Source organism: Pleuronectes platessa, chromosome 14, assembly GCF_947347685.1.
Source record: "Pleuronectes platessa chromosome 14, fPlePla1.1, whole genome shotgun sequence".
Lineage (NCBI taxonomy): Eukaryota > Metazoa > Chordata > Actinopteri > Pleuronectiformes > Pleuronectidae > Pleuronectes > Pleuronectes platessa.
Window position 1 is genome coordinate 18014297 of NC_070639.1, and position 20451 is coordinate 18034747.

The 20451-nt window shown below is 40.1% G+C and overlaps 1 protein-coding gene across 9 annotated transcripts; it reads right to left on the reverse strand.

Moving 5' to 3' along the window:
* Nucleotides 1-3432: 3432 nt before the first annotated feature.
* Nucleotides 3433-19681, reverse strand: agpat3 (1-acylglycerol-3-phosphate O-acyltransferase 3). Of its 9 annotated transcripts, none has more exons than XM_053439265.1 (11): nt 19449-19681; nt 17637-17671; nt 11964-12021; nt 11555-11785; nt 10849-11018; nt 10538-10699; nt 8576-8729; nt 8384-8486; nt 7608-7683; nt 7020-7218; nt 3433-6867 (listed from the first exon to the last, which is right to left on the reverse strand). In XM_053439265.1, exons 4-11 carry the CDS (start codon nt 11730-11732, stop codon nt 6776-6778), a joined length of 1134 nt encoding a protein of 377 aa, XP_053295240.1. In that variant the 5' UTR covers nt 11733-11785; nt 11964-12021; nt 17637-17671; nt 19449-19681; the 3' UTR covers nt 3433-6775. The 9 variants fall into 9 exon arrangements, with proteins under 9 accessions (XP_053295240.1, XP_053295241.1, XP_053295237.1 ...); XM_053439266.1 differs by lacking the exon at nt 19449-19681 and adding an exon at nt 17954-17969; XM_053439262.1 differs by lacking the exon at nt 17637-17671.
* Nucleotides 19682-20451: the final 770 nt, after the last annotated feature.

The following is a 20451-nucleotide window of genomic DNA, read 5'->3' on the forward strand; positions in this document are numbered from 1 at the left end:
GAGCAGATCTGTCTCATCCTCTTAAAATCTCTCTTAAAGACACCTTTTAAAGTTAGTATATCCCTACAGTCTATTTTAATAATTTTATAATTTTATAATGTTTTATTTTATTTTGTCTCATCTGTAAAAACAAATCTTTATCTTAGCTTTATTGCTGTGATATCTTCATATTGCTTTTAAATAGTTTCTTATTGTTGTCATCAATTTTTCATTGTAAATGTTTAAAGCACCTTAACTGTGTTTTAAAAGATGCTATATAAATAAATAATGTGTATTGTTAATGTTTACTATGGTTATTGTTGTTACTAAAATAATAATAATAATCTTAGTATTATTATTATTATTATTGAGATTAAGATTATTACTTTTTTATCCTTTTAGTTGGTTATGTTACATGTAGTGGACATGTTACAGTTTCTACATTGTGGCTTGAAATACTGTATCCCTCAAACATTGACATCATATCACGGGATTCTCTCAAATGTTTTAATAAAAATAAATATGATTCAACATTATATTCTTATACATGTATGTGCCTTAATATGAATATAAATAGTTTAATATTTTAGGTTTTGGTAGGCATGGTTCGAGCTGCGACCTTGATTAACACTCTCCTCTTCATTATCGGATAGGTCAGAAGCTTTTGGAGACAGGAAGGAAAAGTAAAGATTCAGCTCGCAGGTCATGTTTATGTTGGTGTTCAGAGCCTTTAAATCAAATTTGTTCCACTTTTGTTTTCATTTAAAAAATATTCTCAATCTTTCGCAACATAGAACAACTCAATGGGAGAGTCTCAATTGGTTAGGAACACGTGACTTGTTTACGTGGCTACGACACTGACCCCTGATGAGCTGTGATGATGGATGCAGAAAATACTTCATCCCCAAGAAGGACTTATCTAGCTGTTCCTATAACGACGTGTTCTCAATCAGAATTTGAGGAATAAGAAATCAAAGGAGATTATCTTAGTTTTCAAAAATAATTCAGGATTTAGGAAAATAATTTAGAAAGAATATTTAATTTAAGCTTAACTCTGCATCTGGAGATGGACTCACAACATTCAGGTACATGATATGGACAAGTGAGGACAGAGACAAGTCAGTGTTGTGTACCTGCTGTCACTCACACATTATGAGTCATATGAACTTTTAATAATAACTTAATTTGAATGTCACTTATCTAGACCAGGTTACAAAGTGCTTCTCAACATTTATGGCGGTTGGCAAAAAGGGGAGAGAAGACAAGAGGAGAGAGAGAGAGAGAGAGAGAGAGAGAGAGAGAGAGAGAGAGAGATAGCGAGGGGGTGGGGGGGGGGTCAGGTCAGGTGTCAGGTGTTTCGGCCTTTTAATCGCATAAACGTTCAAAGTCAAACCCGAGGGGACGCTGAGGCTAAATCTGACTGCTACCGGCTAAGCAGTAGATTAGACATCATTACCTCTAAACCTGGTTAAACTAAACACAGTGAAAAGCTGTCCTGTTTAAGAAACTACACAACAAATGTGTTATCTTCCCTCTGAGACAAGCCGGTAACTTGATGTCTGTGAATTTTTATGTCTTACACAAGAGCGAGGGATGTTTCATCACATTTTCAGCGGTTAGATAATCCAGGTCAGAGCGCAGCCGAAGATTATATAGGATTGAGACGTTCCCATTCCACAATTCTCCTTCAAAAGGGTTTAGAGAAGCTTTATTTATCTATACAACAGCAGAGTTTTATCCACATAAAGGGCAGTGGACATAAGCTGAGAGTTCTTAGTGTACTTTTAACCGCCTGCACAATAATAATTTGGTTTCTACCCGTTTCCTTTCCCCTCTCTCTTATTCTGGAGGCTCCACAAGCTTTCACATTTCCCAAAAGACCCCTGTGTCCTCATCTTCTGCACAAACACCTGTGGGTTAGGGGGGGGGGGGGGTCTGTGTCCACACCTCTCCAGGGAAGAGCCTGTGTGTTGCCAAGTAGCCCTGCACAGACCACCCTGTCAGTACATGCTGAATATCACTGTCGTGTAACAGCTCAACAGCTCCCTCTACTGCCCACTCCCTGCCTCTGTGGCAGCTGATGGATGTGACCATAAAGAAACAAGAAAGATATGAAGGTACATTTCTTCTGAGTTCTTCTCACTAGTGTGAAGAGGGAAAAATATCCGTAAGGCCCCTGAGAACAAAATAAACGATCTGGCTCGGTTATAAGCAGACGTGTGGCTTGTTGTTTTACTGAAACATCAGTGTTCATAGATCAGTTGATCTACAGTAATGTCATATCTTTGTAAATGTCTTTGTAGGGAAACCTAAATTCCACAGTTATGTTAGACACTTTTAAGCAAAAGTATTCACAATAATTTATTATTCATTTTCAATTGTAGAATACATTTATATTTGAAGCCAATATGGAATTTTGTAGCTGAACAAACTGGAAGAAGGGACATAGAAAGTTCTTGGCTTAAAATCAGATGAACTCTAATTTAAGAACCTTAAGTTGTCTTAAAATCGTTTCCATGAACTTTCAGAAATTCAAGTCAAGCTATTTGTACAATAAGTATATAGCCTATGTATATATGTATACATGTTGACAAAAGAGCCACAGTCTTTAAGCTTCCTCAGAAAGCCTTTTATTCAGATTCAAATTCAGTTAATGCCACAGCTGTTGCATTGCCAGTCTTTAAAAGAGTCCCTGAGTCAGAATTAACTCGATTCAGTGACTGTGCAATGATGCACATCATGCAAAAAGTAATGACTACAGTAAGAAACCATGATTTATTACAAAGTCAGTGAAAATGCTCGGTAAGCATCGTCTGTGACCACAGTCTTCTCGTTTGAATCAGAGGTATTTGCAGCTCCAGACCTGACAGGCGAGACAGCGACGGGGAGAACAACCTCTGCAGATGACTTTGTAAACTGCTCCCGTGAGGCCGGCTCCGTTGGACTCTCGCTCTGCAGCTTTTCAACACTGGTTTACATTTGGTTGTAGCCGGAATGCACGGCGTGCAAAAATAACAGAAGAGCATCTCGGCCGTTTCTGCAACTGAATGTCACGGCGTCATTTACATTATGTACATATTTATGCCTTCACATTTCTGTGAGTGGATCCAACATGTCCTGTTGGTTTGTCTCATTCGGGTCTACTGCAAAACAACTGCTACATACAACTCTACAAGTTCTGAAAGTGAATGTGACATTCATCATTTAACTTTCAGTTTACTTTCTACATAGCAACACAACATTAGGGACTTTACAGTGTGTTAATGGAAGGATATGGCTGTCTCATGATCACGAGGAGGAGGAGGAGGAGGATGCCAGTGTGTCTCTGTGAAAATGGCTGATGACGATGGAGATAAAACATCGGAGGGCGGAAAACATACTTTCCTTTCACTTCAACTGCAGTGCAAACAGAGAAACTCACACAAATGCAAAGAAGTCAAGAGTAAGTGTTGCTTAGTGATGAAATCCTTTAATGTTTAAGTGTTTTTGTTTGAAGAAAACATTAAAACCGCCTTAGAAAACAGAAAAACTGCCACAAAAGGAGCCACTAACGGAAATATCTTTGAATTTGAAAATCATAATCAATTTCTGATATTTGATTCCAGAAAAATCAGAAAAGAAAAGTAAAGCGTCACAATTCGACACCTTCAACTTTTTCACATCGTGTTACAGCTTGAAGCTAAAAACATTAGCATCCTCAGATCCCCCTACAATCATTATTCCATAAAGACAAAGTGAAAACAGAGTTAAGGAAGTTTTGCAAATGTATTAAAAGAAGGAAAACTGAAATATCACATTTAGAAAGTAATTAGAAGTTGTAGTTCCTACAGTTGCATCTTTGGCAGCGATCAGAGCCTCAAGTCTTCTGGGTTGCTGTCAGTGCACAGCCATTTTCAGTTCTGTCCAGACATCTTCACGTCAGAGCTCTGCTTGTCTCTCTCAAGCAGATTAGCAGAATCGTCAGACCGCTTTCGTCTTGTCCGTCAGTTTGGGGTCATTGTCCTGAAGGAAGACAAACCTTAGGTACAATCTGAGGTCCTGAGTATTCAGGATCTTCCTCAGCTTTCCCTCCACCCAGAGAAGTTCCTTTGACCTCATGACTTGGTTTGTGCCAGACCAAACCAGTTGAGTTTACCACTTGTGAATTCAAGTTGTAGAAACATTTCAGCCAAACGTTATGTGTCATAGAAACGTGTCCGCAGAATGTATGTCAATGTGATATTTCAGTTTCTCTTTTGTCAATATCTTATCCTGGGGAAAACATTTCTATGATTTTAGCATAACGCTGCCAAGTGAAAAAGGTGAAGGACTCTAAATACTTTAATTGCACTGTAAAAAAACAAACACCCAAAGCAAAAGCTTTTCTACTGGTTTGAACTGCTGTTGAAAATGAGTTTGAATGACAGGATGGATTGAAGTGCTTCTGAATTTGATGCTGCACATTTTAGGATAATCTTAAAAGAAAAATTGGCTAAGATCCTAAAGCTTTTCACAAGAATTTGAGGTAAAAGCAACTCCAAGTATCTCTGTGTACGAAAAAGTGGTTAAATTATGAACGTTACTTTAATCCATTCTCAGTTCTCGTTATTTCTTTATCTTATAACTTAAGAACAAGTCACTTGACAGCTAATCCCAGAAACTTGCTTGCTATACTGGAGGACATTTTTCACATGTTGATCCTTCACTACAACTGGGGCTCAAGTAAGCTTCTACATTTTCACACACAAAAAAAAAAACTAAGCAGCACTGTCTATTAAGGCTTTGCATGAAGTCTGTCTGGGTTGAGAGAGCTCTACAGAAAGGACACAACATATCGCTGCTGACGAGTGACGGGGGAAAAACAGAAACTGAAAAGAGAAATGTGAGATACTACATGTGGCACAGCAGGGCGGAGGGGAGGAGAGAGAGAGCAGGGAATGGGATATCCCCTCGTGGTTTGCTACCATTGTTTGAATTTGAGGACCAGGAAACGTGGCTCATGTTGAATGATGGAGTTAAAAACCACAAACTCTGGGATGAGCGATTCTAAAATGTGTAGAAATGTAAGAGCAGCAGCAATGACCAGATGTCACTGTGCTGATATCCAGAGGAACAAAGTTGCACACGAAGTTCGGCCTTAAACAAAGCAACACCTTCCTCACTCTCCACTTTAAAAGACTAACAGTGGTTCTCAATTATTCATTCATTTTTTGGGTTGGTATTTCAAACATAACAGAAGGGAAGAGAGGGGGGGTGCTGTTTTAAAGGGCCGGCAAATAAGCAAATCCCTCGCCTGAGCAAGCTTGATTTAAGGCAAAGGTTAAAATATCAGTTCTATATCAGGAAAGCTAAATAATGTGCCAACAGCTGCGAGGGTTCATGGAGACAGTCCGTGACCTTTCTCTGGAATCAACCGCCACTCAGCAGCACATCAGTCACATCAACCAGAGCGGCGTGAGCTGCACTTGAACTGGCATCAGAGTGCTAGTGGGTAGGTTGAAGTGCCTCAGTGTTCAGACTGGGATTTCTGGGTAAATGACCAGCAGTCCCTCAGGGTCAGCTGATCCAGGCATGTTAAAAAGACAAATGATAACATGTAGGCAGATTTCTGTCTGTGTAAATCAAATGAAAATAGGAGTGAATGAACGTGTGTTGATGCTGCGGGCTGCACATGACCCCTGTAACCAATGGCAGGTTTTCACACCAGGAAGTCAACGGGTTGATTCACCAACATCACAAGATTCAAATAAAAACAGATATTTTTCACACTTCAGCCCCAGATATGATGTGGAATTTATATAGTTTTGAGTTCCATGCTCTGAGACTTCTGTGCCTGCCCGGATACAAAAAAGGAAACTGAATGTGACCAACGCTGCTTAAATGAAACGGAATGAAATTTGAAAAACTCAAGTGAATTGTCTCTTCACAGAAACTATCTGGATAATCAGATGAAGAATTCCCTTTTCTTTACATTTAAAACATAGTTTCCAATGAAAACTATTATTTTCCAACAAGGACAGACACCGTTTCTGCTCTTACCTTTGTCAAATAATCTTCAACAATGATTTGAACATGATGAACTTATTTTTATTCACCTCCATTTTTCAGCACGATAGTGGAAATCGCAGACTTTGCCTGTATAAAAACCAGAACTATCTGCATTGCTAGATATGTGAAAGTTGAAATGGTACATGTATTTTGTGATCTGGGTGAATCGACCCTTTAGGGGGTTCCCACTTCCACCCGGTGAAAAGACCAAGGGAGACATCCTGCATGTCACAGATGTTGCAGTGACAAACTGCCCCTGGATGGTTGAGATGAACAAATGTGGATTCATTTGTGTTCTGTGTTCTGAGCACACCCCCACACCCTGTTTGGCTGATGACCATGACTGGATTTGGAGGTAGGTAGTGCAAGAGCAGACGATGGGCGGACTGGCTGTCCATGTGACAGGTGAGGAGCTTGACCTTGGGTGTTTAGGGAATATGAATGTGTCTGGGATGGGGACGAGCTGGATTAAGAAAGATGCAACAGGGTACGATGCAGTGTCTCCCTCTCCATTTTGTTTTGTGTTAAACCAGAGAGCTTGACCCACCCCCCCAGACCTTCCATGCTCTTTCTCTCTCACTCAAGTGCTATTCAAATTTCTAACTCTGGTCTCTATTTAGTTTTCTCCTCTGCGACCTACCAACCGACTCGACGGTAGGAGGAGAAAGTAGTTGGGTAGGGGTGAGACACCTCGGGACGGCCACACAGAGACGGCCGTACACGGGAGTAGGGGGACGGGAGGTGTTTGGGGTTAAGGGGGTGACGCACTTTAGTTTTGTTTCTTGGCCTCCTGGTTTCCATAACTGGAGCCTGTTTTCTTCACCTCCGTGACCCCGATGAGGCGTCGGATAGCTATGGAAGCTGGGGAGAGAGCAAAGGCAAAAAAAGAGGTTGAGTGAACAAAGAGAGAAAATTAAACGCTAAATAAAACGTAAATCCAAAACCTTGAATTACATTTTTTCCATGTGAAGCGCTACAGTCTGGATGTGGAAGATATATCATGCATGTGTTACCTATGATGAGGAATAAGATGAAGCCAATGATGAGGAGGGGGGAACCGCTGACGACCACTCCACAAGCAAAATTGATGAGGGGCGACAGCAGCAGGGTGGCCCAAAACAGGAAGTTCAGCAGCGTCCATAGTCGACGAGGTGGGATTATTGTGGGTCCGGGGAACTTGCCTTCCTTGCTGTAGTGTTCCTGTAAGGCATCCTGTGTCAGAGAAGAAAACATTAAGTGATCATGTATGACATGAAAAACAGTCACCATATTTAAATATGCACAAACAGTCACGGTTCAAACTAATAAATGATAAAAACAAAGTTTAATTGATAGTATTGGGAGGAACTTCTGGACTTGTGTGTTTACATATTATTCGAAAACCACTTGCTTCAATCTCAGAAACATTTTACAACTCTAGAGAATGTGCACAACTTCTCTGATGTTTGTTTATGAAGATGTGTCTTTAACTGTGGCTTGATTGTGCTGCTTTTTTTTCTGTTGAGCACAATAAGGGCCTTGAACCTGGAATCGCTGCTACATCATTTTAATCCATTCTTTGTCATTTTAATCCTATATTAAGTCTTAAATGTCAGTTTTACCTTCTCCTGGTAGAGCTTGTGCAGCCAATTGGCACACTCCTTCTCATCATCTGGTATTTCCTCCACAGGGAACCGTCTGGATGGGACAGAATAAATAACTTAACGCTAGATCTGAATCACATTTGGTTTTAGCCTCATTACAATGTTAGCAATGACAGTTAGAAATGTGCACATAAAGAACAACCGAGACAAATGCAAAGGACGACACACTGGGTGGAGGTCATTTATGTTTAGAGCACCGTCAACAAGCAACCACCTAAATCCTGGGAGAACACAAACTCAAGCAAACATCCAGCCAACGTGACCAATACCATTCTGTTATGGCAGTGACTCACCACTAGAGGACTCTACTAACAATAATCTACTCAACTAACTATTCCATGTTTCCGCAAAACTAAAAAGGTTCTCTCCCTCATTTTAATTGAGTAAAAAACGACTATTTTTTCTCATTCAGTTTTGCTATCTAGAATAAATGTCTTTCAGGCCTGTTCAGCAGGAGCCCTCCTGATCTGTTCTACACTCAGTAGGCGTGCTCTGCCCATTAGAGTTACTGTTCTGAAACCATAAACACACTGGGAAGCCTGCCAACATCCCGAGCACACTCACTGTCTGTTTCAATGTTAGAGGACAAAAATTTGATTGGAGGGAGGCCACGAGATTAAAACCACATTCATCATCTTCCACTCGAAGAGACCCGGCACAGCTGGCAGTGTGATGCATCATCTTTACAATAACAGGTCATTCTGAGGAAAATGGAAGGCGAAGGCGGCACTCACCTCACACTCAGGTCAGATTTGTATTGCTTGCCGTTGACGATGCCCAGGAGAGTGGGGGTTTGGTTATCTTTGAAGTTCAGAGTCACATCGTACACAGCAGTTACTGTAAGAAAGTGGAGAAAACGAAAATCACATAAAGAACCAAAAACATTTAAACATGATGAACTCTGTGCGTGTATTTCTATACAGTACCTGTGCCCTTAAGACACTGCAGTGTTGTGGTAAATCCTTTTGTTCGGGGTAGTAGATGGTATTTGAGCTTAGGGAGACCTTTGCTCTCTGCAATCTCCATACTGATTTGGTGTTTCTTCTCTGTAAAACGGGTTCCCTCGCAGTACAGAAGAAACTGGGAAGGGAAGAGAGAGAGGTGTTAACAAACACACAGCGACAGACACACATGCAGACTTAAGGTGACCTCCTTTCTCTTTTCCCATCCACTACCCTTCTTCTGCTTGGTTTAATTACAGAATTACTTTAGATAAGTAATGACATCTCCACCACGACAAGTCTTTTTGTAGGTCTTTATGAATTTATAAAGCAACTTTGGAGGGAAATGGCTAATATCAAACATAGGTTTTTGCAATTCAACTTAAACTTATACAATCACTCATAACCATTTGGTATCGCTAGTCAGAGTTACAGAGTCGATGAAAAGTTCAAAGTTAATCTGCTTCTCCCTTGGTTAGGGTCTGGGACACATGAAATATCTTACTGGACCGAATCAGCAAAAGAAATGTCATTAAGATCTAGGACATGAACGGAATGACCCCATCTCACATCCCAGGTAATAGTCTGGGAGCGACTCGGCTCAACCAAAGGCAGTTGACTTGGTTTATCTGACCACAAAACAAACTGTCATTAGCAGTTGCCGGATGCTCAACTTAAGAGGTAATTAGATCAACTGCTGATCAGCCTAATCTCGGCTGGTGAACCGGTGGAGTGTTTCTGTTATCTGTAACACAAGGTGCTTCACAGTGACCTACAACGACCAGTGAGTGCTGTCCTAAGCAGGTTTGAATGTAAAACACTCGTTATTTCAAGAGAAAGAACTGCTGTGCATCACCGAACAGGATGAAAGCTCCCTCACACTGTGCTCTGTGGAAAGTCCAGTTCATGAAGTTTAACAGAAAATACAATAAACCCGCTCCCTACCGTCGCTGCATTTCAAACACAGCTGGTGCACATTCACACACACAGAACATGATATCTGTGCATTGCCAAGATCAATATATGTTTAAAAAAGAGAAGAAGAATATATCTTCTCTGTGAAAACTCAACCACTGACAGTTTATCACAACTCTGATATTGTCTTTGTACTTTTAGCTATTGTTTCCATTGGTATTAATAACACTGTGCTCCCTATAAAAACAGCTGAGATTTGAGAACAAGTGACCTCTGGTCAAAATGTGAAGAGATTCCCTACTGGCAGACTATTATGTTCAAGAGGCCCGAAACCATTGTTGTGAGACTACTGTGACCTTGACTTTTGAGCCCAATCCTTGTCTACATGAGCATGTTTTGCCAAACTGGAGAGGATTCTCTCTTGCGTTTCTAAAGAGAACATGTTCAGGAGGGGAATAAAGGTTTTGTGAGGTCACCTTGACCTTTGCCTTCCAAATTGTAATCAGTTTATCCTTGTTTCCAAGTGAATGTTTGTGCCAGGTTTAATTAGATTCCCTATGGGTGTTGGTGATACATTCTTGTTCACTGGTAAATGAGGTCACCGTGACCTTTGACCACAGAATCTAATCAGGGGATTCATGAGTCCAACTGAGCTTGAAGAACTTCCCTCAAGAAGTTGGCTCAACTCTGGTTTTTAATTTTCTATGTAAATAAATATGACTTGACTTACTTTCAGACCCCACTTTATCCATATAGTGTTTTTAGATTTGTAAATGGAAAGACTCATATCTGCACTTCGCTGAAATGTTGGGCTCAGGCAACTACATGTCTGTTTCTTCATAAGAAGTCTATACCCAGAGGATATTTAGGAAACCTTATTGAGCAACTGAGCTAGAGTTCACTGATATGGTATTCATGCAAAAGGTTGTGTGGGAGCTTGAAAAGAAAAGAGAAAAAATAAAGAAATCCAAAGCGCTGCTTAAACTCTTACGCACATCAGAGGTCAGATCCACTAGGTCTGTGTGAACTTACCCACATATATTCAGGATAATCTTTGAGTCTGCTCAGTCCCTTGAAGACAGTATTTTTGTCCTCTTCCCACTTTCTTTTGCAGAAGACTATTTCTAGGAAGTACCAGGTCCAGCCAATCAGAGGAACCTTCAGCAGCTCGTGTTTGGCCAGCACTTTTGAACTCTAGAGACAAAGGACAGGTGTACGTTGTTATTACAAAAGCATGGATCCCTCACAAAATGGATTGAGGTCATCAAGAGTGGCATATTGCAAAAAAGTTATGCAAAGATGTGTGTTGGAAACTCTGAGTCATACTATGTTACTATACTAACCCCTAAGATGCCATATCTTTCACACATGGTCCAGCCACAGAGGAAGTCGATTTCAAAGTTGTGGTTGAGGATGATGATGGCATGCTCTTTTCCAAACATGTCCACCGTAGCCTGGTCGGTGTATAGGGTGCAATCTGTGCCTGACCACCACTCCAGCAGCATCACCAGCTCTGCACATAGCACAAGACTTAATTTGCATTCAGCAGGTTAAAAAATATAATTGGCAACTACATAAAATCTAAAATATGAACTAGACTAAAACTACTGAACCTAAGCATTTTTCTTACAGTAAATATCATTGACAGTTTTGTTAAATAATAACAGTAATATTTTATCCTCAGATTATTATCAGCAAGCTGAATTAGTGTTTTAGAATTTTTAAGATCATTATTTTGCTGCTACAGTTATGTGTATCTGAGCCTCGGCAGCTCTCATTAACCCATTCAGGGAGCCATTTGTGGCAAAAAAGCTCTGATAAACCCACAGTCCACTGTCAGGCCAGTATCAAAATGGCAGACAGATCAAGTCAGTTGGAGCCTGGTGACATTGTGGAGGATGAAGCTGCAGAGGACTAATATTTATCTCACTCAAAGCTAGGTACATTTGATAGGTGGCCATACCAAGAGTGAATAGACAGCACGCTGCCTCTTTCTTTCTTTATGTTATCCAAAATATAAAAATAACAGAATTGGTATCATCTACTCACGACTCCAGAGCGAGTAGGAGAGCCGGCAGTTGATTCTGCGGTAGAGCTGTCTGTTGATGGGCCAGAGGATGCAGGTGCAGAGCTGGATGAAGTTTATGATGAGGCCGCTCACCACAAACACAAAGCCCATCAGCAACTGCAGGATAAACAGGCTCTTCAGGTAGTCCAGAAGAGCCATGGCTGAGGAGCCTGGAGGGCGGAGTAGGCTCCTCTCTACACACTACGACCAACCTGAGTGAGAGAGCACAGCAAAGAGGACATCATCAGTGAGAGACAGAGAACCAAAGAGCACGAGGGTGAAAATAATGGGTATACTATATCTGAAACAATTAAATAATAGAAGACATGTTATTCTGCAGACAAAAAAGTTCTCAAAAAAGAAATTAAACTAAATCTCTGTGTCTCTTACCACGGTGGGATCCTTTTACAAGCCGCGTTTACACGGTCCGTCGGCCAATACTATTGTCCTGTGATAGAGCAGAACAGAGGTTGAGGTATCAGGAGCCAAGTGACATAGAACAAAAAAAGGGAACATTTCAGTGTCATTACAGGGATATTAATAATATATGCTGTGCTTGTTTGCTCAGCCAGTTTGAACTTTGTTAGATAATGACCCAGGAGAAAAGAAATATCCTCCATCATTCTCAGTGTGGGTGGAAAGTCAACATGAACCAAAAGGGTTATTGCTGTGACAGGATTTCTAATAGCATATTTTAGTGGCTAAAGAGGTGCCTTAAATCACACTGTTGTAGATTTGTTGGAGCTAATTGCATTTTACTAGATTATAAAAAAGGTATTTTACAAGATGCAGAGTCAACATAATTTCTGCATAGTTCAACTTCTGTGTGCATTTGTTCATTACAACATCTCAAATATCATTAACTGCTTAATTGATCTCGAAAATGTGGTGAATTGTTGCAGTCTAAGATGCAGGGCACTGCACTACATGCGGCCAGTGATTGTAATAGTACTAGTGTGGATTTTTACAGTTCTGTCTGGGCCTGTGGGAGTTTCCTTATTGGACCTTCAGGTTCATGGAACAGATGATCTGGAAATATGTAATGGCCCCTCTGTAAGGATGTGACTGCATTCATCAGACTAGGAACCAGTTTAGGGTGTTTCCATGTTAGAGCAAGGCATGCTGGAACAGGCGGATGATGAATAAGCAGAGATAGTGTGGGTAAAAAGTTGGCAACTGCCACAGATAACAGTTAATGTTCTGTCAAAAACACTAGGTGCTCACTTTTCTCAAGAACATCTCACATTACATGACATACTGGCCAACAAAGCAGCTCTGCTTGTTCAACCACTGTCATCTTAAGAGTAGCAACTGAAATGTCAAATATTTTAGTTTGAAGTGACGATTAAAAAAGTTTCTGATCTTCCCGATATGTTATTTCTTCAGATCTGTGTGGAGAACGTTGGTTGATGTTAACCTCCTTTTTTACTCTGTTATGAGACATTTCATCTGTGGAAATAGAGCTCTTGATTCGATTCACCAAAACATAAAATTGAAACCTGCAGGGGGTAACTTCTGTCTCCCCATTCTGGTAGCGCAAGAACACATAAACCTGGCAAAGGCAGGATTTATCATCGGTTTGGAAATGAAGCAGACGTTCATTTACATGTAAAAGTTCCACACTCCAGATTTAATAGCAGTGCATCAATATTGGACTTAATGACCCAATTCACTGTGAATGCTAAACGTTCTTGCTCCCGATTGTAACCAGATTAACTGCAGTACGAGCACCAACAACATATGGACAGTCACCTGCATTCACTGCTATTACTGTGCCAGCAAATCAGTATAAAAAAAGAGGCCTTCTGGTGTTTGCTTTCTACAGCAGGCTGCAATCTGTACAACAAGTGAGAGACAGTGACCATATCTCCCTGTGCGGCACTCATGTCAGTCTTCCGGCACAGACACTGTAGTGTTTGCAGGGCGATTTTCGGGATGAAGGCTGTCTGGTTTCTTAATATATTATATTACCAAATGTTTTTTTCACAAGTTCAACTATAAAAACAAACAATCGTCTAATATGTCTAGTACAAGAGCAGATATCCGGTTGCCATCCTTCACATATAACTACATGAACAGTTGAAGAAGGTGCTTTATGTAATTTAAGTAATTTTCCAAGTAACCTCAATACATTTACATTAACTTTTATTAGTTTGTATGCCTTTAACAACCTACCTTACAACTAGCTTTCATTTCACAAATTAAGCAAACCAAAGAGCCTAAGAACGTAGTAATATAATTTTCAGACATAGTTGACACACGGCCAATTTGTTGGCGGCAACAAGTCTTATCCTGTGTCATCAATCCTTCTACCAACACTGCTACTCAATAAGAGAAAAAACAAATTGGCCTGAATGTGAAGGGATAAAAGTCATACATGAACATGCAGAGTTCAGTTGGTTTTCTTGAGCCTACAAACATACAATTGTTTCTAATTAAGTAGAGTTTAGATAAGATGTGTTAAAATACTGTTAGGCATGCTGATGTTTCTGATTATAAGGCCAGTCATTGTCGCTGTCTCTGTATAATGTGCGAGATTTTACCTTCGTTCCTAGTGGCCTACTGAGGCCTGACTGTTGCACAATTTACCTTGTAGCAATAGTGAAGCTTAATAGAGAAGTTCCCATAACCAACATTTGCTAACCAACTTCTGTCGCCTCTTTTACACAGCCTGTTGACCTTTATTATACTTTGCTGCATCGGTTCAAGGTTCAAAGGTTTAAAGGTTCAAAGCATCAACGGTTCAAAGGCATCAATGTCATATGCAGAAATAAACAAGTTATCAATGCAATGAAGTTCAGTTTTCTTGTCTCTGCCTGATAACTGAAATCAGTTATTAAAATAAAAATATTAATAAAAAGCTAGAAACATTCAAAGAAAAATAGAAACATTTCAATATATATATATATGTATATAAAGAAACAGGAAGGTTTTAATCATAAATAAAAGGGATATGAGATAAAAAGTTGATGTAGATTGAGGTGTAATTAAAAAACAGGAGGTAATAATGTAATAATAATAGTAATGATAAAGATAATATAGGTGGTAAAATAGGTACAAACATGGAATTGGGGCGGGGGCAGGTGAGGAAGTCACAAAACCAGGACAACGTCTGTGTAAAATGATAGAGCTAGCATGTTGGCCAAAAACCAGACACACTTTTATCTAGCTCTCACACACTGGGGCGGCGATATTCCAGCTTGTTAAAGTTCAGTGCTAGCAAAGGCAGCATACCAAAAGGTCTCCTTAACAGAAATACAGGTCAGACAAACATTCCGTAAACTTCATTTTCCTCAACACCTTTTGTTCCCATCTTTGCCCATTTAGGAAGTAATTTAAATTGGAATAAACAGGCACTAATTCATAGACTCTGTGTGTATTGTGCAGAAGCTCTCAATATATTTGCTAGATTTAAAAAGGTCTAGAGACAAGTCCAAACACTTATATATTTATTTCTTGTTATTATCTACTCTGATATACCTCAAATCAGTTTGACAGTCCAAAGAGTCTGTGGAGATCCACCTGTGGCCCCATACAGCCTGAAGGAAAGATTAGAGACGCTGCCTGACTTAAAGCTGCTTAAGGAAGGACAGATGCTTCGACTTTCCTTAACCGGAAAACACCTGAGCACAGCTTCTGTGCCAACAAATAAACATGGGTTGCAAGGACTCTCTCGTATGAGAAAAGGCTGTTGAAATCTACCTTAACAGACGCCAGCTAAATGTTGAAAAAGTTTCAACACATCTTGGTAGGTAGCACACCCTTGTTGTTTTAATTCTACATATTGAATATTATTTGCAACTTCTGCTCTGCACAGTGAAGGGCTGAGTTATGCCCTGTAGTAATTACATGACTTCTATCTCTTTTACAAGTTCTAATTAATCTAGTATGAGCCATCCTCATCGGCTGTGACCAGAAGACGAACCATCTCTCTCGTGTTTAACTTACCAGTAGACATAGTAGGCCATTGCCATGAGGACCAATGCCCCACAGATCCCAGTAAAGATCATCACAGCACTCTGGTTCAGCATTTTGGCTACTGGTATCCTCCCAAATCAAAGCCAGAATAAAAACATAAAGAAGGGCCTGCAGAGAGCAGTGGATAGTCACAGGCTGTCCTGCCTCATCGCCATGATAATCCCACAGGAGGAAAGAGAGATTATGAGGATGACAGCAAGAACACAGCCAGATCCAAGCTCTTGCTTGGTCGTTCACTGACGACCAAAATATTTCCAATCATCCAGAAGATGACCAGCAACAGTGGCTCTACATTGAGCGCAAGTGCAAAAAAGAAAATTCTTCAGAGAGCGTACTACTGAATGCCAGATAGACTGAAAGATGGCTCACTTCTCGAAGGAGGGAGACACACATGCGCAGTGTCTCCCACATAAGCGTTGTCTTACATGCATTCCCATCCTCTAATCCAATGGATCAGATTAGTGCTTATTAGCAGGCTATGGGCACCCTGGATGTGTCACTTTTCATTAACATTAACAAATAAGAAGGCTGGGCTCTGCCGAACAAGGTAGAGTTAGCAGATTGGCTTCTGTTTCGCTAATGGTATCCATCACGCTAAAGGGCCAATCATAGTGGTGAATTTCATGCCTCATCTTGCCATTGGCCAACTTCAACTTTATTTATATGATGCTTTCAACACATTTTTGTTGATCCAAAGTGCTTTTAAACGTGATAACAGATAAGTGATAACAATAACTATAACAACTACAATCATAATACTACACAACACAAAAATGTAGGCACATTCAATAGGCTAAAGAATAAAAATGTGTTTTCATTATTATGAGAATACCAAATGACCAAGATGAGGAGAAATGTCACTAATAAGATGCTGTGGTCTATTAGAGTAATTTACTGTGATCTAGTGGAAGCAAGTAGATGGAAGAGAGGATTGAACCAAGTGTGAAACCTTGGGGGACACCACAGGAGATAGGACCTGAGGAGCAGGTTGAGTTACTAATGGAGACACTAAAGGATCTATCGGATAAATATGAACTGTTGGTAACACAAACCAATAGACAGGCAGGATGACCTAGGACAGAGAGTCAGTAATGTCCTTGAAACAGCCGCTTCCAAGCTGTGCTTTGAATCTCGTTGGCCAAGTGTAATAAGGGATGATTTAACCCAATGCCTGGATATCAGAGATCCACTATCATAAATCCCACTGCGAGAACCTTAGGCACAGAATATTATTCACGACATATCTACATTACTCAGTCAGACAAAGATGGTAAATGGAGCTGGTGGGCAAGTATACAAAAGCCTTTGGATTCTTGCAAAGAAATAATTTCAAATGAGGCTCACACAGAAAGATGCAGAAATAAACTGTCAAGCACTTACTGCACCAAATAGGTCAAGGGTTAGAGTATAGACCCGAGGGTGTGCCAGTGGACATTAAAGCCAAATATGCAAAGAGATAAAAATACATTGTGATAGCTGGACAACAAAGGTCATTCATGTTTCAAAGCACAGTGCATATTCGTGCACATTAGAACGCTGTACTGCCCAACTCTCAATAAAAACAACTATAATTATACATACAACTGTATGTTAGGCAATGAGACACTTAAAAGCCACACCACTTAGAACCACTACAGGCCTAAAATACTGTTACACTAAGCAGGTAAAACAACACTGAATTCAATTAATTTTATCATGAACAAGTAGGGCAATAAAAACAATGTCAATACTTATCACAATGTAATTTGCGTCAACAACAATGTAACAAAATACCTATATATATATATATATGCATAATGTTTATGCTTTGTGTAAGCACAGTGAGGAGGTCAAGAACATTGACCTACCTCATATTTGTAAAAGGTTTAACATTTATCAAATGTTGGTCCTTTACTCAGGAACAAAAATTTGTCTTTAACATATTATTTAAAGAAATGAAAATGTGACCTATATCGTTATAATATTCGATATTGAGTGATACGATTTTTTTTTTATCTTGACATATATCGACCAGCCCCATGAACAAGCCTACAGAGGTCAGGAAGCTATGAAATATGATCCAACAACAGAAGAGATTGAGCTCACCATTGCTGATACTGCTGAGTTTGCATTTTAGAGGCCTAAAAGTGGAAGTAAAAAGTGAAATGACATGTCTATGTTGAACATGAAATGTCAAAGTTACTGTGGAATTAACCAGATTGTCACAAAATGCTTGAGAAGCTCATAAAACAATATGTCCCTGATGAGGGATTAAAGAGAATGATGAAACTGCTCAGATATAAGCATATCTCTGAATCTCTGTGTCTCAAAGTCCTCTTGGGCCATACTTTGGCTTGATGGAAAGATAAGAGTCTGATTGTTCACCACGTGTAAACTGACACATCACTGGACTTTACACCAACCTTGTATTTGTATGAAACTGTATGGCTCAGATATACCACCTGCGAAGATTTGAGGAAAATGCTTTCAACAATATTTTAATGGTAAAGCCCATATTCACAAATCACAATTTGCCTCATAGGGCTTAATAAGGTTACGCCTTCAAGAGAAAGGGAAAATTACCCCCCCCCCCCAAAAAAAAACCTTCAGCATGTAATTTGGCCACCACTGCAACACGTGCATGTCTCACAGAGGTTGCATTGTTACTGTGCAGTTTGTAAGACCAATGTAGTTTTAAGCCTCCTGCAAAAACTGCAATAAAATAACACTGACATGGCTTATTCCTTAGGGGAAACTGCAGCACACACTTGGGTTGCATTTACAGTAAATATAATAGTTGAAGGTGAAATAGATTCCACTTATTCTGAAAACATTAGACAGTCAATTTGTAGCCATTAAAAAAATAAATGTAAAGACTGCAACTGAGACAACTGTCTGACTGATGAACTCTTGAGTAAAGCCCAGTAATAGAGCATGCCACACATTTAACATGTGGCTCTACAATATTAACACTATTTGCCTCCTTCCCAGAGTCTCACCATTAAAATGATCCGAGATTAAAAACCGTTAACACGGGGAAATGATCAGAGTACAGCACTTGCCTGTGTCTAGCTCTCCTTCGCCTTTCTGGGTTAAACTGAGTTGCAAGTCCTAATGTTAGTGCTGGCCCTGAGCCGCAGATTTGAATGAACTCCAGTAACCTTACGTCAGGCGACTTTGTGAGTGTGTGTGTGTGTGTGTTCGTGAGTGGTACGACGCAGGTCAACACGGAGCCAGCTGGCGCACATGACGTACGGCGGCGCACAAGGGTCTCGCAGCGTAAAAGCAGTTTTTTTTTTTTTTTTTTTTTTTAAATGAACCCAGTATGAACTCCAGCACAGCCCATTGTGTCATGTTTCAGTTCATGTCCACTTTGCTGGTGAATGTAAAACACACCCAGTGGATATTAACATGCAATCAGTGCGGGCACGGCTCCACACAACCACGCCGCCCCAGCACTACCAGTGACTGCGCGTGTCTCTTGACATGTCATAATAAGCTAGCAGCGTGCTCAACTCAAAAGTTGCCAGCAAGCAGCTCTTTACACCTCAAACCCCGAGACAGTAAAAACGAGCCGGCCGGTCGAGCTACCGCCTGCTAGCGACGGAGCACAACTCACCGCTCGCTGACACCAGCCTGGACCCGGGTGTCAGGTCTGGAAGGACGGGGCCACCTGCTAATGGTGCACGGGCAGCATGCTAACTGAGCTAGCCCGCTGCGGTTAAAGTCGTATTTATAATTCAAGGAGGAGGATGGAGTCGGTTAGCCGGAGTGTTCACCAGCTAACAACAACCACGTTCCCCTGATATACACGTAAAGTAAACACTTAACCGACCCGAGGCGCTTGCGTACGTCATGCTAAGCTAGTTAGCCAGCTAGCGTTAGCGGTCAGTGTCAGTAACGGTGCTGTGGGCTCACCTGAAAGTCGGTGGATCTGTGTGTGTGTTCCGGTGGAGGTTCTCCGCTGCTTAACGTTCTCCGGCGGACTGAAGCGACTCTGCTACTGAGCGCTTCTCACTTCGTCCGTTTCCCGGAACGCAATAAAAACGACTTGAGGTGATGCGATCTGCGAGACCGCTATTGTTTGTCGGTTAAAGCTCCACATTTCCTCAAAGCCCATCTGAAGGTAGTGCACTCTACATCCGGTCCGGCCCCTCATTCATTCTCACACAAATAAAACAACCTGTCATTTTTTTGTATCTGTCTTTGATCCAAGAACAACAAATATAAGTACTGTTGAAAGAATATTATACTCATTACTCCTGTTATTCTACATCAGTTCACATGGGGTTGGTATTTAATTTATATATAAATACATAATAAATAATAATAGTCAACTTTTATTTTTGTATTGCAAAGTTTCCCTAGTGCAGAAATAAACTGTATGTTATCCTCAGGTAACAGTTTGCCGTTTAATATACTGATATTCACATATTTTGTTATTCATTTCCCTACTCTAAATGAAAAAGATACATACAAATATATGAAAAATAATTAAAAACCTAAATATCAAAGGCAAGAAGCAAGCTAATATAATTTCATTTGAAATCAGACATCATTTAAAAGCAACTACTCATTTAGATTTGATTTTACATTGTATATATTATTTGTTATTCAATTCCTATTTGTCTATATTTTTTACATTTCCTTGCACTTAAGTATTGCATGTTACTTATTATTGATTGCTATTTTTGATTCTTGCTGATGAAATGTTGCAAAATTCTCCATTCAGGGACTAATAAAGGATTATCTTATCTTATCTCCTATCTTATCTAATCTTGTTGTGCTTCAGCAGTGTGATTAAAAAGGATTCTGACGCACTTAAATAACTTAAAGGACAATTTAATTGCACTTGTGGTTTTACAGTCTGCGCATAGTGATTATTTGTCTTAACTCTGCATGTGAAAAGTTCAGTTATTTT